Raw genomic sequence first — 25,547 nt, 5'->3', positions numbered from 1 at the left:
CACAAAAATCTTCGTTACTCAAGCTACTGCAATACCGCGAGCGCCACTACTGCCAGCTAAATAAAAGATTCAAACTACTGAAGGCACTAACTACTGATAGGCATAGTTAGCAAATGAAAGATTTTAATAGAGAACAAACAATGTATTTACCTCACTAGTCATAATACACTCCTGGAAATTGAAATAAGAACACCGTGAATTCATTGTCCCAGGAAGGGGAAACTTGATTGACACATTCCTGGGGTCAGATACATCACATGATCACAATGACAGAACCACAGGCACATAGACACAGGCAACAGAGCATGCACAATGTCGGCACTAGTACAGTGTATATCCACCTTTCGCAGCAATGCAGGCAGCTATTCTCCCATGGAGACGATCGTAGAGATGCTGGATGTAGTCCTGTGGAACGGCTTGCCATGCCATTTCCTCCTGGCGCCTCAGTTGGACCAGCGTTCATGCTGGACGTGCAGACCGCGTGAGACGACGCTTCATCCAGTCCCAAACATGCTCAATGGGGGACAGATCCGGAGATCTTGCTGGCCAGGGTAGTTGACTTACACCTTCTAGAGCACGTTGGGTGGCACGGGATACATGCGGACGTGCATTGTCCTGTTGGAACAGCAAGTTCCCTTGCCGGTCTAGGAATGGTAGAACGATGGGTTCGATGACGGTTTGGATGTACCGTGCACTATTCAGTGTCCCCTCGACGATCACCAGAGGTGTACGGTCAGTGTAGGAGATCACTCCCCACACCATGATGCCGGGTGTTGGCCCTGTGTGCCTCGGTCGTATGCAGTCCTGATTGTGGCGCTCACCTGCACGACGCCAAACACGCATACGACCATCACTGGCACCAAGGCAGAAGCGACTCTCATCGCTGAAGACGACACGTCTCCATTCGTCCATCCATTCACGCCTGTCGCGACACCTCTGGAGGCGGGCTGCAGGATGTTGGGGAGTGAGCGGATGACGACCTAACGGTGTGCGGGACCGTAGCCCAGCTTCATGGAGACGGTTGCGAATGGTCCTCGCCGATACCCCAGCAGCAACAGTGTCCCTAATTTGCTGGGAAGTGGCGGTGGGGTCCCCTATGGCACTGCGTAGGATCCTACGGTCTTGGCGTGCATCCGTGCGTCGCTGCGGTCCGGTCCCAGGTCGACGGGCACGTGCACCTTCCGCCGACCACTGGCGACAACATCGATGTACTGTGGAGACCTCACGCCCCACGTGTTGAGCAATTCGGCGGTACGTCCACCCGGCCTCCCGCATGCCCACTATACGCCCTCGCTCAAAGTCCTTCAACTGCACATACGGTTCACGACCACGCTGTCGCGGCATGCTACCAGTGTTAAAGACTGCGATGGAGCTCCGTATGCCACGGCAAACTGGCTGACACTGACGGCGGCGGTGCACAAATGCTGTGCAGCTAGCGCCATTTGACGGCCAACACCGCGGTTACTGGTGTGTCCGCTGTGCCGTGCGTGTGATCATTGCTTGTACAGCCCTCTCGCAGTGTCCGGAGCAAGTATGGTGGGTCTGACACACCGGTGTCAATGTGTTCTTTTTTCCATTTCCAGGAGTGTATATATAGCAGTTCATGACACCAATTCTTACAAATTTCAAAACTCCGCCATCTCTCTCCCCACGGCCACCACTGCTGGCGGCTCACCTCCAACTGTGCAACGCTACGCGCTGTTAGCATCCAGCTGCCGCTGCTCAACACTACAATGGCAGACAACAATGCAAACTAAACACAGACTGCGCACAGCACAGCCAGTGATTTTCATACAGAGCGCTAAGCGGTGTTACCAATAGGAAAACCTAAACAGCCTACTTACAATACTTTTGATCATAGTGCAGCTTATCCCCGATGTTATGCAATATGTATACTGGGCAAGCAGTGAAGGGGACTAAAGAAAAATTTGGAGTAGAAATTAAAGTCCAGGGAGAAGAAAGAAAAACTTTGAGTTTTGGCGATGACATTTTAGTTCTATCAGAGGCAGCAAAGAACTTGGATGAGCCGTTAAACGTAATGGACAGCGTCTTGAAAGGAGGATATAAGGTGATCTTCAACAGAAGCAAAACAACTGTAAGGGGACAGCGGTAAGAGAATTTAGTTGAATTACTTCAGGTGATGCTGAGGGAATCAGATTAGGAAACGACACAATTAGAGCAGTTTAGCAGACGAGTTTTGCTATTTGGACAGCAAAATAACTGATGATGCCGAAGTAGAGAGGGTATAAAATGTAAGCTGGCTATCGCATAAAAGCATTTCTGAAGTAGCGGAATTTATTAACATCGAAATAAATTCAAGTATCAGGAAGTCTTCTGAAAGTGTTTGTATGGATTTTAGCCATGTACGATTGTGAAAGATGGACGATAAACAGTTTTGACAGGAAAAGAATAGAAGCATCTTAAATGTGATGATTCAGAAGAATGCTGATAATTGGGTGGGTGGATCATACAACTAATGAGGACGTATTGAATAGAATTGGAGGGAAAAGAATTTGTGGCACAACCCGATTAGAAGAAGGGATCGGTTGGTGCGACAATGTGTGATACATCAAGGGATCACCAGTTTAATATTGGAGGAAATCGTGGAGGCTAAAAATTTTAGTGGAAGACCAAGAGATGATTACAGTTAACAGATTCAAAGCATGTAGGTTGCAGTAGTCACTCGGAGATGAAGAGACTTGCATAGGAGATGATTACAGTAAACAGATTCAAAAGCATGTAGGTTGCAGTAGTCACTCGGAGATGAAGAGGTTTGCATAGAATAGTATGAAACCAGTCTTCGGACTGAAGACTACAACAACAACATAATTTTCTGCAGCTATTTTGTTTATTAGATTAAGTCAACTAATTTATATATTACAATATCTTTCAGACTAACTGAAGAATCTTTAATTGTTAGTGTTAGAAGAAATCAAATATTTAACTTCATTTTTATGAACACTCAGAAATTTTCCTTATCAGTAACAGGACTCTTATGGAGGTTACGTTACTTAGGTCAAGGATGTTCTCCTAACATACATGCTTCTAAATGCAAACTGTTTGAGCGTTGAAACTGGTAACGACAAAATAAAATAAAATCATAAGGACGGCTGTAAGTGTTTTTATTTTTTGTCACGATAGTAAACAGCCGTTCTCCCAGAGACATCCTGCTGAAGTATGGACACACACACAAATTAAGTCACTCGAGCAAAATGATTGATTGTTACTCTGACACAAACACAAATCTAAACATGCTATTCCTTTTCTGGAGGCGTTGGAGAGAACTACTGCAGCGATATCAGTGGAAAGTGCTACGCAACCATGCCTCTTCAAACAATTTGCCGTCTTAAATTTAGTCTCGGCGGGGGCTGTGAAATGTCTTAGAGGAAAATCATTGTGGCATGTTGCTGCATATAATAATTCGACGATATTTTTCTCTCCTTTTCCACTTCAGGATGGCTGCTTACCACAAACCCAATTCGTGCTCGCTAAAGTAGTACCCTTCCGTCTTTCTCTTCGGTATGTTGACATATTCCATTTAGAGGGACTTCCCTCCACATTTCCTGATCATACAGTTCTAACTATCGATTCCCTTTGCATAAGTCAGTGAAGTTACAGTTTTTTTTTTTTTACTTTCGAATTATAGAAGAAATGTATCTCGTACTAGCACTCATTAAGAGGGACACATACATTTGAGAATACACGCTAATAATAATATGTCAGTATTTACATTTGTGGCATAAGGTTATTAACGTTATAACATCAGTCATATAAAGTACTGGTGTTACGTTCTGAGTGGACATCTACAATGAGGCCGGCAAATCTACGTTTATAATATGCAAGCTAACTGGCAGAGTGTTTTGGAATATTATGAAAAATGTTACACCACGAAGCGCCCTTCTGGTATTTATCAATTTTTGTGGAGGTGTTCATCACATGACGTATATTAAATTATTAAATTTTCATTTCTTTCTGAGCTGATGTCGACCATCAAAATCAGTATGAGGTGTTACGTCGCCTCCAAAAATCAGGCCTGTTGCCATATCCATTAGCCCTCCACATGATAAATCCAGGAATTGGAGAGATGCGAGTCTCGCCAACCACTGCTACCTGTGGCTTATCACCAAGTAATCTAAGGAATCGTTGGCGTCGATCTGATCACTGTGAATAGAAGCTACACTTATCACTGAATGCATCTAATACCACTCTGTGTCCGCTCCACACCATGCCAGTCTCTGCTGACTGTGGCGCGGTGTCAACGGCAGACAACGCATCACATCTCGAGATCCCAACTCAGATTCCAGTAGCCTGTTACCGAGGTTTGTGTCATTACTCTGCGTGTAACCTCCAATATCGCCTTTGTCTTCTGTCTACTTGAGAGATGCAGTCGAACAGTTCTAACACCTCTTTATAGTGTGATCCTTCTGTGAGGACCCAAGGATGCCTTTCTTGCCCCAATGTTGTCCTGAGTCCGTCCCGTCACCGCTCCTTCTGCAGCCGTCGCTCTACAGCCAGCTGCCTGAGCGGCCTGTCGGTATGACGCTCCCACGTCCCTCACGCCAATGACTCGACCGTTCCCAGCGTCCGAAAGATCGTGACGAGCTGCACGTGCTTGTCCTCTGCGCATGCTGTACTGCAATCTGACCCTGGAGGGTCCCAGTAGTGTTAGACACGTCCACCATCCATCAAGTACTCACATTTTTTTCAACATTAAGAGCATCTTTGGTTCAAATGGCTATGAGCACTATGGGACTTAACTTCTGAGGTCATCAGTCCTCTAGAACTTAGCCTAACCAACCTAAGGACATCACACACATCCATGCCCGAGGCAGGATTCGAACCTGCGGCCGTAGCGGTCGCGGGGTTCCAGACTGTAGCGCCTAGAACCTCTCTGCCACTCTAAGAGCCACTCTAAGAACAATTTTGGCCCGGGAACATAACACATTGTAATCTATAAAAATGCTATCGCTTTTTGGAATCACGAAGTCCATGAATAGCTGCAGACGATCTCCAAGTTATCAAGCACATCGATTTCCAGTCAATGATCGTTTCAGTTGGACCAGAGAACAGTCCATTCCGTGTAAACGCAGCCCACATCATTACGAAGCCACCGCCAGCTTGTACAGTGCCTTGTTGACGACTTTGGTTCATAACTTCGTTGGGTCTGCGCCACATTCGAGCCCTACCGCCAGCTCTTACCGACTAAATCGGGACTCATCTACCCAGGTAACGGTGTTCCAGCCGTCTAGGGTCCAGCCGGTAGGATCACGAGTCCAGGAGAAGCGCTGCAGGCGATGTCGTGTTCTCAGCAAGGGCACTCGCGTCGGTTGTCTTCTGCCACAGCCCATTATCGCCAAATTTCGCCACGCTCTCCTAACGGATACCTTCGTCGTTCGTTCCACACTGATTTCTGCGGTTATTTCACGCAGTGTTGCTTGTTTGTTAGCACTGACAGCTCTACGCAAATGCCGCTGCTCTCGGTCGTTAAGCCAAGCCTGTCGGCCACTGAGTTGTCCATGGTGAGAGGTAATGCCTGAAATACGGTGTTATCGGCACCCTTTGACACTGTGGATCGCGGAATATTGGTGCGTCCAAAATCACGTCTGAAACCTTTCCAGCTGAATCACGTGAGTACAAATGACAGCTCCATCTGTGCACTGCTTTTCTATACCTTATGCACGCGACTCTATCGCCATCTATATATGTGCGTATCGCTATTCCTTACGTTTCCTCATCTCACTGTATGTGTTGGTGTTGTATGCCCACGCTTTGTCGCTCGCAGCAATGTGCCAAAAGAAAACATGTTCTCTTTGTCGATAGTAGTCCAAAAATACTCATCCATTTCACAGTTCTGCCCTTGTCATTCAACTTCCATTCGGGAGGAGGACGGTTGAAATCCGCGTGCGGCCATCGAGTTTCAGCTTTCTGTGCTTTCCCTAAATCGCTTCTAGCTACTGCTCGAATGGTTACTTTGAAAGGGCACGGCCGATCCGTCACCGTTCTTCAAACAATTAGAACTTGTGCTCCGTCTCTGATAAGCACGCTGTCACCGAGACGGTAAATTTTTATCTTCCTTCCTTTCTGTTTGTTTCGGGTAACCATTTTCAGTATTCGCCTTGCACATAGTCTGTGACACCCGATCTCAGCCATCAGTCACTGAAACCTCGAATCCGTCGTTTAACATTCCCTCCACTCAGTACTAAAGGCCACTGTTAACTAGTTACAACTCCTGATGAATCTCAGCAGTTGTAAATCCTTCTCCTCATAAAAATCGAATTTGTGCACACACTTTGCACCTGGTGGCAGCAATAACTGCCGAGGCTTTGCTCTCACTCATAGCAAACGACTACTGCATGAAAAAATTGCTTCTGCGATTTGGCAAACAATGAATACATGGCGACGCGTTTGTGCACCCTTTTTGTCAGCTGCCAACATTTAAATACCAGCGAACCTCATATAAATGTATGGAGGGTAGATTTCACCTCAGTTTTGTTCTCTGCGGGGTCTAATACGTTGCTGTTTCCTTTAGTTCTGATTAGAATCTCCCCTCTTCTTCTAACTGTGCTTCCTTTCTGTTTCTCACTACATGACAATTCTTCACAGCCAGTTTGAATGTGTTCCACCCATTTCAATCTTCTCTTTCAGATATACTTTAGCAGTGTTCTTGCTTCATTTACTCTTTTGAACCAGTTTTATTAGCTCCATTCTTCTTCACTGCTAAAGTTCAAAGAGTTTCAATTTTCCTTAATGTCCATTATTCTGGGTCATATGTAACTACAATCCAAATAAAGTATTTTGGAAATCTAATTCCTATGGCTCTTGTATTTTTCTAAATGCATACTCTGTACTTGATACTCTTCTCCTTATTTCTCCGATACAGCTTCCGTGTACATTAAGCATACCTCCTGAGTAAGTGAATGAGTTTCCGTTTTCAAGTTTTCTCTAGTGTATTTCACTGCGCTACAGGTGTGTATCTCTGCTGTTTTCATTACCCTTGCCTTGGTGTGTTGATAAGAATTCAGAAATGTTCCCCACTTCTTTCTAAAGCTCAGTCAATTTCTCAAGAAAATACACCAGTATCTGTTTCGAGGTCCGCTGCTTACATTACCCAAGTCACTAACCAAACTCAGTTCAGCGAGACGAGTTCTAATTAAGCAACTACTGAACAGAAGTCTGTCTATGCACTTGAAAGTGGCGTCATGGATGCATGCTGGAAGACTTGCCAGGAAAGTAGTCAAAACAGCTAACAGCTTCCGCTCTGATGAAATCCCATATATATATATATATATATATATATATATATATATATATATATATATATATATGATAATGCAAGAATCGCACAAACTATTATCATAAGCTATATTACAGCAGTAAAAAGAACGTCGATAATCTGGTCCCCAGATCTTATTTTCCAATTCGTTATGAAGTTTAGAAGTCAATATTCGTGAGCTTGGATATCCCACCGGCAAGAACGCACGATATGGAACCAACTGGGACGTCTTTCCCTTTGGTCTAAGGTATCACAATTGTGAGAGCTCTGTTATGTATATTTCGGAACAGAATTATTTAATACGACAAACAGCTGTTAAAAATAAGTGAGGCGGAACTTTGCGGGGAAGTACGTATCTGATAGCAAACAACTACTATCTTTGTGTTGTTACTAGCATTATCGCACACTTGACATGGTGCTATTGTCTGCATTTGAATTTGTTCAGAGAATTTCTTTGCTTTCGAAGCGCCAGGCAAGGTGATAACCGTTGTGAGGTGCTGAACAGTAAAACTTATTTTTGTTTTCAGGCGTGGTGGGCCTCGTGTGGTGTACGGCGTGGTGGCTGGTGGTGGCCGAGAGTCCGGAGAAAGACCCCAGGATCTCACCGGAGGAGCTCAAGTACATCCAGGACTCGCTGGGCCCCGACAGTGACCACAAGGTCGGTAAACAGGCCACACTAGCTGCCTCTGCGTCCGCTCGCAGCCAGGCCATCGCCTGGTCGTTTTCAGCCTTACCACGACAGGAGCTGCAAAACATTCAGTCAGTATCAGCATCCATCCCCCTCCTTGGACAAGAGACCTTGACATTAGTGGAGAATCTTGCGCGCCACAGAAATACAGATAGCCGTACCAGAAGTGCAACCACTACCGAGGAGTATCTGTTTAGAGGTCACGCAATTCTGTGGTTCCTGAAGAGGGGCAGCAGCCTTTTCAGCAGCTGCATGGAGAACTGTCTGGTTGGTTGTTTGGTTGGTTGGTTGCGGGTGTAAAGGGACCAAACTACAGGGTCATCAGTCCCTTTTTCCTCGTGGAAACATGTCTCAAGTCTCAAGTCTTTCTGTCTGATTCAAAGTTAGTTTTACGCCATTATACTTTCCCCGACTCCTTTTTGGAATTTGGATCGTACAGAAAGACAAAACGAAAGAAGCTAACCAGAAGATGAAATCTTACAGTAAAGTGAAAAGCAGTCAAAGGTATTAAAATAATATAGCAAATGGCCTGGGCTGGCTTACCACAAAAGTAAAAAGGATGAGCCAACCACACTGCAACACACAAAAATCTCCAGCCTAAAAGACCAGACTGAGACACCCTCTAAACCCGCTGGGCAGAACACGTGATTACGATTGTGGAAAGGGCCAAGTAAGGTGTCGGACAGTTTCACTGTAAAATTGTAATTTATTGTAATTTAATAACACCTTTAAACCAAAACGGCACATAGCCGACCCTTTACAACTAAGAGTTTCAAAATCCAATTCTTTCACGGCTGAAGGCCTCCAAACAAGAAATCTTAAAAGCAACAAGATAAATTTCAAGAAGTGGCTGAAGACATGTAGTTAAAATTGCAAATTAAATAATTAAAAGGGAAAAGCCTCAAAACAAATATGGATAGAACAAACATATACAAAGTGCAATACAAATGGCTGAAGTCCACAATTAAATTTCAAAATTTTAAAATATATTTCAGGCAGAATGCCGCTATTTTTTCGCTTAAGGGGAAATTTTGAGAATGAGGCCTCAAGCAGCTGAAGGCCCACAGTTGATTTTCGAAAATTTCAAAAATGCCTTAACCTTTAAGTTTTCAATGGGCGAACGAACACTAAATGAAAAAGCAACCCAACGACAATAAATGAATTTAAGAATAAGGTTTTAAGCGGTTGAGGGCTCACAATTGATTTACATAAATTAACTTGCATAAAACACAATAAATTTTTTTCTTTGAAAACATTGGCTATAATAGATTACCACAGACCATTAAACACCCTTGAACAGGGCAGTATAGACCACGACACTCAGACGTCTCCAGGGGGGCCGGGGGGGGGGGGGGGGCAGCTATTCTTGATAAAACGTTCGCTTAGGTGAGACATGTGGTGGTGGGACCAACAACACTTGATCCGTCGGTAACCCAGCCCCAAGAGACAGTCACAGACCGACCGACCAGACTACTAACTTGCCACCAATCGATACATAAAAACTCAAAGACCAAACTGTTATCGACGTCATTATCCACAATGAAATATGTATTAAGCTGTCAAACAACACACCATGTTGGACAGCGACAACAAGTGAGGAAAGGAAGCTGCCTGAAATTACGTTAGTGGCCATGGCTGGTAACCGGAACACTAACGGCCACAAGACAGAAAATTCTGCTGGTAAACTTGAATTTGAAACGAGGTAATATAGTTAACTTCACCAAAAAGGAACACTGCAAGAATTTACGTGGCCAGCGAAGGTAACCAGAACACTAACGGCCACAAGACGGCGGCTCGATTTCAACCACTACAAATAGTCAGTGTTCCTGACAGGAAAATCTTCCCAACAGCGAACCATCGAAACGAACGACACAACATGAACGGACGAGGCTCGGGTAATTAACACACCACTCAACTTTGACGTCCTGGGTCGGTGAGCCACGAAGCTCGTAGTGATCGGACAGCTCCACACACGCTCCGACACTGTGCAGGGGCCGGTAAAGGACCCAGCCGACTGCACCGCACGCAGATGTCCTCCCTGGCCCGCACCAACCGACCGACTGACTGCCACTATGCCGACAACATTTAAAACAAGTTGTCAGTGGGAATAACGCCAACTACACACACAACCTGACAAACAATTGCACGAAGACCTGAACGATACCCAGCAGTAGCTAAGCAGGCACGAAGACAAATCAGGAGTCGATGCACACACACACACACACACACACACACACACACACACACAGCCGACTCATGAACGATCGGAGAGCCAAAACGCGTCGTCCTGTAGGACGCCCGACCGGCGATCCACCAAGACCGTGGCCCGGCTCAAGTGATGAGTGGCGGAAATGTTCGGGCGAGCCATGTCGACGCAGACCTCACCGCTCCAATCCGACTGCTCTAGAGCAGCATTGCAACCCCCGACTGGCTGGTCCGGACTGCACTCCAGACGCGTACCAACTGACTGGCAGCCCGAACTGGCAACCCGAAATCCAGGTCCGAACTGCACTCCTGGCACGTTCCAACTGACTCCACAACAGACGACAACCAGGAAGTAATAACAGTCGAGCAAAAATTGTCAGACAAAGCAGCAACTCAGTGACACCACTAATTTAAATTAACGCAGTGAGATGTAAGTGCGTTAATAACAGGGTGTAAAATACATGATGGTGGGAACATGAGCCACACACGGCTCAAAGCCGAGATGAAACCACATAGGGAAAAGACGAACACCAAGGCAAACAAACAGCAAAGAAAAAGTAAGAAAGAGTTAAAATGGAGGTTAGGGTCGACGCCTGGGAGAGAAGGCCACACGCCCGTCGTTAGATTGTGTGATAAAACCTCCCTGATCCATAAAACGCAAAACGTTGTTGAGGCATTGTCACTCAACACTGGGGGCAGGATGCTGGGAAAGAGTCCAACGCAAAGTGGCTAAAATTGGAAAGTCCAACAAGATGAGGACGACTGTCAAGAGGGAACCACAGCAACATTGAGGCAGGTCCTCACGATGGAGGAGGTGACCATGGGTCAGCCAAGTATGGCCTATGCAGAGCCAGCAAATGAAGTCTCCGTGAGTGGCTCACATGGATGAGCGCCACACATTTGTTGTCTCCTTGACAACACGTGGTTTATTTGGTGAACTGAGGGTGAGCTATTCAGTATCTCATATCCCAAAAACTTTGCCACATAAGACCAATTGGAGATCATACTCATACAGTCTGATCCCCAGACGTGGGTTACCGGTAGCTTTTGTAGACAGTCTGTCAGCAAGTTCAGTGCCCAGAACCCCAACATGTCCTGGGCTTCAAATGAAAGACACTGAACGTTAACTGTTTTGGAGGGCGTAAAGAGATGCCCCGATAATCATAACCAAAGAATGATGAGAGAAGCACTGATCGAGAGCTTGTAGGCTGCTTAAGGAGTCACTAAATTTGACGAAGGAGCTGAAGAGCGCGGGAGATGACTACAAACTCTGTAGTGAAACCTCTGTAGCCATCCAGCAAGGAGAGCTGTTCAGTATGGCCATTGTGAACGTAAGCGAAACCAAAGTGACCACAAACCATCGAGCCGTTGGTGTACACTATTTCAGACGAAGCTGTGGCCAAGGCATGGACCATGGAAGTGTTCAGAAGTGGACTCACAAGAAAGGTGGTGGAGGCAGAGTTTCAAGTGCAATAAGAAGCGACCGAATGTGGACTGCAATTGTAATCCCCAATCTGGGCTGTTGTTCCAGGAGATGAATCACTGATTTACGGAAAAGGAGGCGAACAATGTATGTGGGCAGTGTAATTCTCAAGCAGTTGCACCGTCTAATACATAATGGAGGAATTACAGCTTCTATGAGTAGGCTGTACACTGTGCTGGTTGAGAAATCTCCCATCCCAAGCCAAAGTTTACAGTGGTGTATAGAGTGCAGCAGCTGCAGTGCTGAGGGTGATGTGGGGCCATACACCAGGCTCCCATAGTCAAAATGGGGCAGCGCAAGGGCTCTGTATAGCTGGAGCAGCCTAGGGCGATCAGCACCCCAGTCAGTGGAGCTCAGGCAGCGAATATTAAGATGCCACCAACACTTTTCCTTAAGCTGATGAAGCCAAGTGAAGCAAGCATCGAAGACCAATCCCAGAAAGCAGTAGGTCTCCACTGCATTAAGGAGATGGTCATCGAGGTATAGTTCCAGATGGTGGTGGACAGTATGATGACGACATAGAAATCAGGGCTCGCACAGAAAAATTTGAGTGCTCGTTTTTCCCGCACGCTATTCGAGAGTGGAACAGTAGAGAGACATCTTGAAGGTGGTTCATTGAACCCTTTACCAGGCACTTTATTTTGAATAGCTGAGTAATCACGTAGATATACACTCCTGGAAATTGAAATAAGAACACCGTGAATTCATTATCCCAGGAAGGGGAAACTTTATTGACACATTCCTGGGGTCAGATACATCACATGATCACACTGACAGAATCACAGGCACATAGACTCAGGCAACAGAGCATGCACAATGTCGGCACTATTACAGTGTACATCCACCTTTCGCAGCAATGCAGGCTGCTATTCTCCCATGGAGACGATCGTAGAGATGCTGGATGTAGTCCTGTGGAACGGCTTGCCATGCCATTTCCACCTGGCGCCTCAGTTGGAACAGCGTTCGTGCTGGACGTGCAGACCGCGTGAGACGACGCTTCATCCAGTCCCAAACATGCTCAATGGGGGACAGATCCGGAGATCTTGCTGGCCAGGGTAGTTGACTTACACCTTGTAGAGCACGTTGGGTGGCACGGGATACATGCGGACGTGCATTGTCCTGTAGGAACAGCAAGTACCCTTGCCGGTCTAGGAATGGTAGAACGATGGGTTCGAAGACGGTTTGGATGTACCGTGCACTATTCAGTGTCCCCTCGACGATCACCAGAGGTGTACGGCCAGTGTAGGAGATCGCTCCCCACACCATGATGCCGGGTGTTGGCCCTGTGTGCCTCGGTCGTATGCAGTCCTGATTGTGGCGCTCACCTGCACGGCGCCAACCACGCATACGACCATCATTGGCACCAAGGCAGAAGCGACTCTTATCGCTGAAGACGACACGTCTCCATTCGTCCCTCCATTTACGCCTGTCGCGACACCACTGGAGGCGGGCTGCACGATGTTGGGGCGTGAGCGGAAGACGGCCTAACGGTGTGCGGGACCGTAGCCCAGTTTCATGGAGACGGTTGCGAATGGTCCTTGCCGATACCCCAGGAGCAACAGTGTCCCAAATTTGCTGGGAAGTGGCGGTGCGGTCCCCTACTGCACTGCGTAGGATCCTACGGTATTGGCGTGCATCCGTGCGTCGCTGCGGTCCGGTCCCAGGTCGACGGGCAGGTGCACCTTCCGCCGACCACTGGCGACAACATCGATGTACTGTGGAGACCTCACGCCCCACGTGTTGAGCAATTCGGCGGTACGTCCACCCGGCCACCCGCATGCCCACTATACGCCCTCGCTCAAAGTCCGTCAACTGCACATACGGTTCACGTCCACGCTGTCGCGGCATGCTACCAGTGTTAAAGACTGCGATGGAGCTCCGTATGCCACGGCAAACTGGCTGACACTGACGGCGGCGGTGCACAAATGCTGCGCAGCTAGCGCCATTCGGCGGCCAACAACGCGGTTCCTGGTGTGTCCGCTGTGCCGTGCGTGTGATCATTGCTTGTACAGCCGTCTCGCAGTGTCCGGAGCAAGTATGGTGGGTCTGACACACCGGTGTCAATGTGTTCTTTTTTCCATTTCCAGGAGTGTAGATGGCTACAGGCGTGCATGACGCGTTTTGGCTGCAGAAAACTGATAGCTGTTGGTGAGGGCCCACAACTGTGCCTCTCGTATGGCTCCCTGCAGCTGACGTTCAGCCACGCCAAAACAAGAGGAGCAGAAGGAAATAGAAAATTCGTCAGCATATAGGAGGGGAGATATGGAGGCCCCACTGCTAGTGCAAGACCATTGATGGTAATTAAAAACAGTCGGGTGCTCAAGACAGAGCTTTGCAGGACCCCATTCTATTGCATGTGGGACGATCTATGTGAAGCACCGAATCAAACCCTGGAAGTACAGAGCGACGAGAAGTTCCGTATAAGAATCAGGAGCCGGCTCCAGAGACTCCATTCGAGTAGAATTGCCTGAATGTGGTGTGGTCAAGTGGTATGGTAGGCTTTCGTCAGGTCAAAAAAGACGGCAATGAGGTGTTGACGCCAGGAAAATAGCATTCGGATGGTAGACTCCTGGTAGACAAAGTTGTCAGCGGTGAAGCGACCCCGCCAAAAACCGCCCTGGGAGGAAGTCAGAAGGCCCTGAGACTTGAGGAGCTAACACAACCGCTGGCTCATCGTACGTTCGAGCAACTTGCACAGAACGTTGGTGAGGCTGATTGGACGATAGCTATCCACGTCTAGCAGGTTCTTACCAGGCTTTAGCACTGGAACGGTGATACTTTCCCGCCATTTCGACGGGAATTCGCCATTGCTCCAGAGGCGGTTGAAGACGGCAAGGAGGTGGCGCTGGTAGTCTGCTGACAGATGTTTAATCATTAGGGAATCGATGCTGTCTGGTCCAGGGGTTGTGTAAGGACAGTCGGCAAGGGCACTGAGAAATTCTCACTCACTGAAGGGAGCATTATATGGCTCAGGCCGGCGGGGAGCAAACCACGGTTGTTGTCAAACCACCCGCTGTTTTAGGAGACGAGAAGTGGGGCAGTAATTCACAGATGCAGAGGTGCAAGCATAATGCTTGGTAAGACGCTGTGCGATTACGTTTGGATCGGGGGGATACAGCACCATGTGTGGAAATTACAGGTATGCATGCAGGCGTCTGATACATGTTGAGATCCAGAATGAGATTTTCACTCTGCAGCGAAGTGTGCGCTGATATGATACTTCCTGGCAGATTAAAACTTTGTGCCGGACCGAGACTCAAACTCAGGACCTTTGCCTTTCACGGGTAAGTGCTTTACCATCTGAGCTACCGAAGCACCACTCACGCCCGGTACTCACAGCTTTACTTCTGCCAGTACCTCGTCTCCTACCTTCCAAACGTAACAAAAGCTCTCCTGCGAACCTTGCAGAACTAGCACTCCTGAAAGAAAGGATATCGCGGAGACATGGCTTAGCCACATCCTGGGGATGTTTCCAGAATGAGATTTTCACTCTGTGGCGGTCCCGAGTTCGAGTCTCGGTCCGTCACATAGTTTTAATCTGCCAGAAAGTTTCACCTGTTGAGATGTCTGAGGTTGGTCCAGACCTGGAATTCGTGATCTGATATTGGTGATGTGTCGTTCACAACACTTCTGCTTCTATCATTTTTTGTGCTGACGGACCAGTGTGTAGATCCATTTCAAGCCGGTGAGATGCTCCAGGGATGACGTTTATGACATTGGAGGGCCAGCTTCCAGTCTCTAATCGCCGCAACGATTTGCGACGACCACCAAGACACCAACTACTGCGGCGGCAACCCAAGGAACGAGGGATTGAAGAGTCAGCTGTGCAATAATGGTAGTAGTGATTGTCTGGATCACCTCATCGATGTTGTCACGCAATGGAGATTCGACGGAAGTAACAGTCAGCCTTGGTAAAGAGCTCATCTGGGCAAGCGACCAGGTGAATGACGCTGGGGCGTGGACAGGAAGAGTGGAAAGTGGTCACTACCACACAAGACGTCACGAGCTCTCCAGTGCATAGATGGGAGAAGGCGAGGACTTAAATCCAAGAGGTCAGTGACCGAGTATGTGCCATGTGCTACACTGAAATGAGTGGGCGCACTGGTATTTAGAAGGCAAAGACCGAGTTGAGTTAGTAGAGCCTCGATGTCTTTACCATGGCCGAATACTTTGGTTCCATCCCACAAAGTGTTATGGACGTTCAAATCGCCCAAATGCACATAAGGTGGGGGAAGTTAGAGCAGCCAAGACATGGTGCGACACATCACCATCTTCAGGAGGGTAGCTGCTAGAGCTGGTAATTTCCACGTTGTCCTCGCCCTGACAGCCACAGCCTCTAAAGGTATTTGAAGGGGCGCAGGTTCGCTACTGGCAGGGGATAGATGCAAACTACACCTGACAGTCTGTCACAGTCATGACGGTTTATGTAGTACCCCCAATAGTAACCAAGTCATTGTGGAAAACCATCTTTTCTGAACCACACAAAAAGAAGGTGTAGCACTGAAGAGTCGTCACAACTCAATCAGGTGGGACAGAAAATTGCCGCAGTTCCGCTGGAGGATGGCTCTGCAGCCAGGGAAGGCATGTAGGGATCGAGGCGGCAGTCCACACCTCAGGATGACCTACTGCCACTGGTTGAGCGTTTGTATCAGTTTCAGTTGTGGGTGAGGCGGCGGGGGACGTCAAAATCTCAATCTCATACTCAGATGCAAAACTGGTAGGAAGCGGTCACCCAGGAAATGAGAGTTCCAAGGGAGCCCTTCCATGTGAGAGGAGCCGGAGGAGGCTGTTGCTTCTCTGGCTGTAGGGAGGGGACCATTGTCCCCAGCATTTGGGAGGATATTGCTCCTGAAGTAGGTGCTTTGGGAGCAACGGAATAAGAGATTTCCACCTCAGAAGTAGTGTGGTTGATACCCCTGTGCGACCAGCTGTAGCATAGGTGGCTGTGAGGCAAGCTCGCCACGCCCACTTGCCAGGTCTGTAGTGCTGTGGGCAAGTGCAGAAGTGGAGGAAAACAGAGCTGAGAAGCCGTGTTGGCGAGTTTCCTGTCTCTGGCGAAAAGCAGCAAAAACTTCGGAGGTGCGAGCCAGTGCAGGAACGAATGACGTCAGGGACCATGTATACCTTCGCAGCGATAAGGCTTGCACGGGAAGTTCGAATTCAGGTCGCTGGCGCTCGATTTATTAACTGGAGACCCGTATAGTTCCGCGGCAACTAGTCAGCATTACGATCTACTATCTCTGATGTTATAACAGTTTCAATTTGGGGAAAAACGTTTCTCGGTTTTCCAGTCGCGCCCAACTTGTTTGTATATTGTGAATGGCTTCCTCCGTCGTCATCTCACGAGTTAACTGCCGTACTAATATGCCGTTGGCATTTAGCTGACTGAATTTCCTGACGGGAACGTCACGAAGTCACTGTACCTTCATAATACTGCCAGTGATTACGTCTGAGATTCAGGAATTCTAGCAGCGAGGCTGACTGCGTCAAATTGTGCGTGACTCAGCTTATTACTCTGTGGCCTTCCTGCATGGAGAGCCCGTTTCGATGCACCGCTGAGGATATAACCGCTGTTCCAGTTAAAGCTGTTGTTGAATATTTTGATATCAACGGCTTCTTTGTGTCGTAATACCTGAAAACAGGTACGTGGGATAAGATTTACGTATTAGCAGACATAATTGTATTGCGTCCGACCACAGCTGATTTGTCAAAATCGCGATATTTTCAATATAGCTCTATGATGTATGGAGAGTTCTGAAAATTGTGTGTATAGATCGACCAATGTAACTGACAACGCGTTGTAAATTCCATTGAAAGAAAATCAAGGCTGTCTTTTTCTGAAAGCAGCATCTCTTTAACTTTCTTGAGTGGATTAGATTAGATGAGATTAATACTTGTTCCATAGATCATGAATACGACACTTCGTAATGATGTGGAACGTGTCAGGTTAATGAAAGATGTCTGTACAAGATATTACATTACACAAAATATTGCATGACACTAATGTTTAAGTTAGTTTTTTTTCCTTCCCTTAATTTATATCTAAAATTTCAGCCAATGAATAGAAGGAGTTATCATCTAGAAATTCTTTTAATTTATTTTTAAATGTTGGTTGACTATCTGTCAGGCTTTTGATGCTGTTTGGTAGGTGACCAATGACTTTTGTGGCAGCATAATTTACCCCTTTGTGTGCCAGTCAGATTTAACCCTGCATAGTGAAGATCATCCTTTCTCCTGGTGTTATAGCTATGCACACTGCTATTACTTTTGAACTGGGTGGGATTATTAACAACAAATTTCATAAGTGAATATATGCACTGTGAGGTTTCTGTGAGGATCCCTAGATCCTTAAATAGATGTCTGCAGGATGACCGTGGATGGGCTCCAGCTATTATTCTGATTACACGTTTTTGAGCAATGAATACTTTTCTGCTCAACGATGAATTACCCCAGAATATGATGCCATACGAAAGCAGTGAATGAAAGTAGGCATAGAAAGCTAATTTACTGAGAGTCTTATCACCAAAATTTTGCAATAACCCTAATAGCATACGTAGCTGAACTCAGACGTTTCAGCAGACCATCAATGTGTTGCTTCCAGTTTAACCTCTCATCAATGGACACACCTAAAAATTTTGAAAATTCTACCTTAGCTACAGACTTCTTTTCAAAGTCTATATTTATTACTGGAGTTGTGCCATTTACTGTATGGAACTGTATATACTGTGTTTTATCAAAATTTAAAGAGAGTCCGTTTGCTGAGAACCACTTAATAATTTTGTGAAAAACTTCATTTACAATTACATCACTTAGTTCTTGGTTTTTGGATGTTAATACTATACTTGTATCATCAGCAAAAAGAACTAACTTTGCATCTTAATCAATATGGAATGGTAAGTCATTAATGTATATCAAGTAAAGGACCTAAGAACGAACCCTGTGGGACCCCGTACTTGATAGCCCCCCCAGTTTGAGGAATCAGCTGTTGTTTTAACATTATATGAACCACTTATTTCAACTTTCTGCATTCTTCGAGTTAAGTATGAATTAAACCATTTGTGCACTGCCCCCCTGAAACCATAATGATTTAGCTTATCTAAAAGAATTCCATGATTTACACAATCAAAGGCCTTTGAGAGATCACAAAAAACACCAATGGGTGATGTCCGGTTATTCAGAGCGTTTAATATTTGATCAGTGAAAGCGGTCGTTTAGCATCCCTTTAGTTCGCGTTATGTAATAGTTAACATCGGAAATTTATTACGTCCTTGGCTTAGAAGGAGGTAGAGCAAAGTCATGCGGGTGACATGATTCCTTTCAAAAGGACACGGACGATATCCTTCTCTATCCTTTCGTAACCCGAGTTTCAGCTCTGTCTAAATGGTCTCGCTCTCATGCGGCGGTGGTTCGAGTCCTGCCTCGGGCACGGGTGTGTGTATTTGTCCATAGGATAATTTAGGTTATGTATTGTGTAAGCTTAGGAACTGATGACCTTAGCAGTTAAGTCCCATAAGATTTCACACACATCTGAACATTGTTTTCTCACGCGTCATGTTAAACTCTAATCTTCCTTCCTTCCTTTTATATACGCGAGTTGCTGTACTGCTGGTGCCACCCAAGTCTCGGCGCTTGCTTGTAAAAAGCAAATCTTTCTCTCTTTCTCCTTACTCTCTCTCTCTTTCTCTCTCTCTCTCTCTCTCTCTCTTTCTCCCTGTCTGTCTGTCCCCCCGCCCCCTTCCCCGCCCTCTCTCTCTCTCCCTGACCGTGATCTCCATTCCAGAAAGTCATCAAATACGAAATCAGACCTTGACTACTGTAAATGATTTGCACCTATATATCTATAAAGACAGATGGCATCGTATAAATCATTATAACTAAGACAAAAATATTTATAGACATTAAATACTGCGTCAGAATTATTGTTACTGAAAATACACAGACTCATCATTATGTATATGTGTTTTAATGAGAAATGTTATCGAGGTTTTATTCTAAGGAGGTGGACACATATATACGTTTTTCAGGGGCAGGTCAGTTTATAGTGGAGGGTCGTTTGAGAACGAGTTTAGCGAGATATTTTGTACGTTTTACGTTGGTTGTGCTATGTATTGGATCAGTCAAGCTTTTAGATACGAATCTTGCAATCTTCGTTATTTTAAAGAAAGTAATTTCATTATCATTATTAAGACCAGACGTTCAGAACAGACCTCAACTCATAAACTTCTTTAGTTCATGTTTCCCTCTACTACAATCGTAAAATAGATTGAGCAGCTCCTCTGTCGAGGATTGCCTATTTTATTTCACGTAGATCCGAAGACAGGAAGGAATTCTATATCCTGATCACCCCATGAGGATTGAGTATTTTCGTGATTCCCTTCGGACTAAAACTTAATACCTCGTTCACTACAGTAATTCTTTCTGACCGCCTTTTTTATATATCTGATATCTGAATTTATACTAGAATACCGCCACAAGAAACTAAGTTCTCAATCTTCCATTCGCATGCACGATTAGGTCAGTGTGGAAGGAAGTTGCGGTGGAAAAATAAAGTTTTGGTGTCTGTAACAAATGTGAACAGTGCTCTACTTGTGAAATGCCGCGTAAAACTGCTAGGTTCCTTAACATAAAATTAAAAATGTCACCGTATTCACTTCTGTGCCTGTTTCAAAAATAGCTAATGTTTTCTGAAGAACTGGTCGGTTAGCTGGGCCACTCTGGATAATATTGTAAAATGTTGTCGAATCATTTTTTTTCTTTTACAGAAAGTCGTGCACCCTTGGGGGAAATTCCTGAAGTCGATGCCTGTGTGGTCGATCGTGATGGCGCATTTCTGCGAGAACTGGGGTTTCTACACACTGCTGACGCAACTTCCCACGTTCATGAAAGGTGTGTGTGACAAGGCTGGTACAAAGGAAAAGAGTCACTTCTCGATCCGACGGCGCATCTGAAGAGTGGAATTTCAAATGACACGATAATCCGAGACTGAATCTGTTGTGCCTAGTATACAAACAAACAGCAGATACAACTGGTGTGCTCACACTACGGAGTTTAAGATAAGTGAAACGATTAGCGGAAGAAAGTGCTAAACATCAGTTTAGTAAGGATTAGTCCGGTCAAGCTATGTGTCGTGTTTTTGATTGCACCACGTGTTGCTGACAAGTACTTCCACGGGCACTGTTAGAAAACATCGCCCGCTACATGAGCTGCCTGCTCTCATTCCATTTATATACAACACGCAGTAACGCAAAATGTCCTGTTGTGGGTTATCACTTTCTTCCGTCGTATCCTTCAATTTTTAGTTGACTGAACTAATAATTGTTGTAAGAACAATTGCTAAATTCCTGTTGATGAGACTATAAGGTAGAGAATCACAAATAGGCAATGTACGAACTGTCGGGAAAATGAGTACTTACCTCAACTGGTTTTCCAGCAGTAACCTAGACTGGAAGACTGGCAAGCAGAATAAAATTACATCTTCGAGAAGGGAATAAAATTTTCATTTGATAGGCTTGTGTTTGCATTATATGTAAGATTTCGCTCATATAGTGATAAGTTAATAAAAAGGTTGGTGTTGTCTACATTATTTAGAGATTAGCGTTTTCAACACTACCTCTTTGCCGGACGGTGTGGCCGAGATGTTCTAGCCGCTAAGGTCGCAGGTTCGAATCCTGCCTCGGGAATGGATGTGTGTGATTTCTTAGGTTAGTTAGGTTTAAGTAGTTCTAAGTTCTGGGGGACTGATGGCCTCAGAAGTTAAGTCCCATAGTGCTCAGAGCCATTTGAACCACTACCTCTTTGTAAATTCAGAATTCAGAAGGCAGAAACAAAGTATGGAGAGCAAATTTCAGATTTGAAATTTCTGAGAGCGCCAGAGATAATTAAAAAAACTATGTGATAACAAGCAGTTGCTAAAGTTTGGAAAAGTTCGATAAAGTGCAAATGGTTCAAATGGCTCTGAGCACTATGGGACTTAACAGCTGTGGTCATCAGTCCCCTAGAACTTAGAACTGCTTATACCTAACTAACCTAAGGACACTACACACATCCATCCCCGAAGCAGGATTCGAACCTGCGACCGTAGCGGTCGCTCGGTTCCAGACTGAAGCGGCTAGAACCGCTCAGCCACTTCGGCCGGCTTCGATAAAGTACTGACGTTTACTTACTTAAGGTGGTAGCAGCGTACAACATCTCCTGTCTGTCTGCTGTATAAATGTAAATTAGATGATCTGTTTAACAGTTAGTAAATATATATTAAACTGGATCGTCTCTACGCGCTTGCTGAGCTTTAATTTCTTCATTGATACTTTTAGAATTGCAATTTTAGCCTGAGTAGGCAGTGTCCAAAATATTTTCTGTAAACAATGCTGCAAAGACTCAGTGTATTTAAAGAAAGGCATCAGAAACTATGAAAAGCGGCTGTACTTCCTATTTATTTATCGGCAGGCACTGTCGGGCAACGGCCATCCAAGCCATTTTGATTTTTATGTAAGTGTGCAAAGATGTTCTCTATGCACTAGCACGACATCCGTGACGCAATTTTGTAAATGCGTTGAATCTGTGCACCACTGATCACAGAAAATATTCTTAACTCTGCCTGACCAGGCTAAAAGTGCAGTCTTACCAAACAAACAGGAGAAATTAAATCTTACTAAATGCATAAGGAGCATGAAGTTCAAGAAAGTCTCTACGTGGGCCTGACACCTACCTTAGTAAATCTTTAGTTATCGCTTTAAAATTAATGAAAAATATTCACAGCTTTATCAACAAAAAATAGTTGGCATGACCAGTGCACTGCAGTCTGCAGCGAAACACTATCAGCCAGTGGCTCCGTTTGTCTGCTGCAGACGCGATGCACTTCAACCTGAAGGAGGCGGGCTTCATGTCGGCGCTGCCGTACCTGGTGATGGCCATCATCCTGCAGTTCTCGGGACACCTCGCCGACTGGCTGATGCGCCGCCAGATCCTCTCCACCACCATGGTGCGTAAGTCACGCTCTCAGCTCAGCGCATCGTCTCGGATGTGGAGTCCTCGACAGGGCCAGATGCAACTTCAGGCTTTCCCCAGGGAACTTTGCTAGGACCCTTGTTCCTCATCTTTTACATTAAGGACAATATTAACAGTAACCTCAAACGTTTTGCAGATAATGAAAAACTGCTCAAATTAAAAGCAGGTCTTGATAAGGTGCCAAGACTGGTAACTCGCTTTAAATTTTCAGTGAAGTAAGACTGTACGCCTCGCAAAACGAAAAAAAAGGGCACATTATCTTCTGTCTAAAATATCAATAACGCACATTTTAAAATGGTTGAAATGGCTCTGAGCACTATGGGACTTAACTTCTGAGGTCACCAGTCTCCTAGAACCTAGAACTACTTAAACTTAACTAACCTATGGACGTCACACACATGCATGCCCGAGGCAGGATTTGAACCTGCGACCTCAGCTGTCGCGTGGTTCCAGACTGTAGCGCCTAGAACCGCTCGTTCACACAGGCCGGCGCACATTATAGATGTCATTTCGTATACAAAACGTAAGCGCAGCAATGCTCAGTCACAGGAAAAACAGGACCGTCGAACACCCGCACAAAACCATAGGGCTACACCTCAGACGTCAATCAGTCGTAGATTTATGAAACACGTTCTATACTCGTGTGTTGTCTCATATCCGCGGATCGAAAATGGCCTTTGTAGGAATCAACAGAGATTCCGAACAAAATGATCGAATGATAGGCAGCTCATTCCGTTAGCCCACAAGACCCAGAAAGCAAATAAATATCACGCCCAGGCTGCCGCCGTGTTCTTCGACATTTGGAAGGCGACCTACACAGTTCCGCGCTGCCGCCTAATGAACAAAATATGAGCGTATGGAATGTCAGACCAACTATATCTCTAGATTGAAGAGTTGCTAGGAAGCAGAACATAGCAAGTCATACTCAATGGACAGAAATCTTCTGACGTAATAATAACTTCGAGTGTACCCCAAGGAAGTGTTATGGGAGCATTACTACACTGAAGAGCCGAAGAAACTGAACACCTCCCCAATATCGTGTAGGGCCCTCGCGAGCACGCAAAAGTGCCACTACACAACAATATGCTCAATAATGTTCATGTCTGGATAGTTTGGTAGCCAGTGGAAGTGTTTAAACTCAGAAGAGCCCCTCTACAGCAATTCCGGACGTGTGGGGTGCCTTATTGTCCTCCTCGAATTGCCCAAGTCTGTCGGAATCCACAATGGACATGAGCGTATGCAGTTGGTGACAGGATTCTTACGTACGTGTCACCTGTCAGAGTCGTAGCTAGACGTATGAGGGGTCCCATCACTCCAACTGCACACGCCCCACACCAGCTTGAACAGTTCCCTGCTGACATGCAGGATCCATGGATTCATTAGGTTGTCTCCACACCCGTACACGTCCATTTCTGCGACACAATCTGAAACGAGGCTCGTCCGACCAGACAGCATGTTTCCAGTCATCAACAGTCCAATGTCGGTGTTGACGAGCCCAGGCGAGGCGTAAAGCTTTGTGTCGTGCAGTCATCAAGGGTACACGAGCGGGCCTTTGGTTCAAAAAGCCCATATCGATAATGTTTCATTGAATGGTTCGCACGCTGACACTTATTGATATCCCAGAATTGAAATCTACAGCACTTTGCGGAAGGGTTGCACTTCTGGCACGTTGAACGATTATCTTCAATCGTCGTTGGTCCTGTTCTTGCAGGATCTTTCTCTAACCGCAGCGATGTCGGAGATTCGATGTTTCACTGGATTCCTGATATTCACGGTACACTCGTGAAATGGTCGTACAGGAAAATCCCAACTTTATTGCCACCTCAGAGATGCTGTGTCCCATTGCTCGTGTGCCGACTATAACACTACGTTGATGCTCACTTAAAGCTTTATAACCTGCCATTGTAGCAGCGGTAACCGATGTAACAACTACGCCAAACACTTGTTGTGATCTATAGGCGTTACCGACCGCGGCGCCGCATTCTACGTGTTTAGATATCTCTGTATTTGAATACGCATGTCTAAACCAGTTTGTTTGGCGGTTCAGTGTACATGGCACAGTGGATCACATCGGAAGTTCCATAAAGCTTTTCGCAGGCGATGCTGATGTATACAGAGAAGAAGCAACGCCGGAAAATTGTAGTGAAATCCAGGAAGACCTGTAGAAGATCAACGTTTGTTGCTGCAATTGATAATTGGTTCTGAACATAAACAAATGTGACATGTTGTGAATATATGGGTGCAAAGACCCATTATTGTATGATTACGTGATTGACGAATATGCGCTGGAAGCAGTCATAACCACTAAGTATCTAGGAATACGAGCAGGGAGCGATGTGAAGTCGAACAACCAATTAACACTAATCGCAGGTAGGGCAGACACCAGACTGAGATTCATTGGAAGAATCCTCAGGAAGTGCAGTCCACCAGTAAAAGCCTCTTTGACCGGTACCTGAATACCGTTCGTCACTCCGAAATCAGATAAGAGGAGCGCGATTTCTTACTGGTTCATTTAGTAAGCACGGAAACGCCATAGATATACTCATCCAACTACAGTGGTAGACCATATGAGAGACGCGTTAATGCTCCACGGTGTGATTAACTCTTCAATTTCCAAGAGTATCCTTTTTTTTAGAAGAATCAACTAACATATACCTCAGCAAAATACTTTACTAGCGAAATTAGGGAGTTTCGAGCCCACACTGATTCTTAGCAACGCTCGTTCTTCCCGAACATGATTCGCCTCTGCGAACAAGAAAAAAATATTGTGGCACTTGTAGACATTGTACCATATATTGCACACCATAAGGTGGCTTGGGGGATACAGGAGTAGATGTAGATTTCGGTTCGTTGGCAGGGTTCAAAAATGGTTCAAATGGCTCTGAGCACTATGG

The 25,547-nt window shown here is 45.8% G+C and overlaps 1 protein-coding gene across 1 annotated transcript in view; it reads left to right on the top strand.

Moving 5' to 3' along the window:
• Positions 1–25,547, top strand: part of LOC126284014 (vesicular glutamate transporter 2-like) — a 275,507-nt gene that overhangs the window by 212,725 nt on the left and 37,235 nt on the right. Inside the window, exons 6-8 of the mRNA XM_049982559.1 lie at positions 7,801–7,931; positions 20,412–20,535; positions 22,494–22,627. Of these exons, the coding sequence (XP_049838516.1) occupies positions 7,801–7,931; positions 20,412–20,535; positions 22,494–22,627 (389 nt within the window). The remainder of the gene's footprint in view (positions 1–7,800; positions 7,932–20,411; positions 20,536–22,493; positions 22,628–25,547) is intronic.

The sequence above is a fragment of the Schistocerca gregaria genome, chromosome 8, assembly GCF_023897955.1.
Source record: "Schistocerca gregaria isolate iqSchGreg1 chromosome 8, iqSchGreg1.2, whole genome shotgun sequence".
Taxonomy (NCBI): domain Eukaryota; kingdom Metazoa; phylum Arthropoda; class Insecta; order Orthoptera; family Acrididae; genus Schistocerca; species Schistocerca gregaria.
This window is presented reverse-complemented; position numbering and strand designations above follow the sequence as displayed.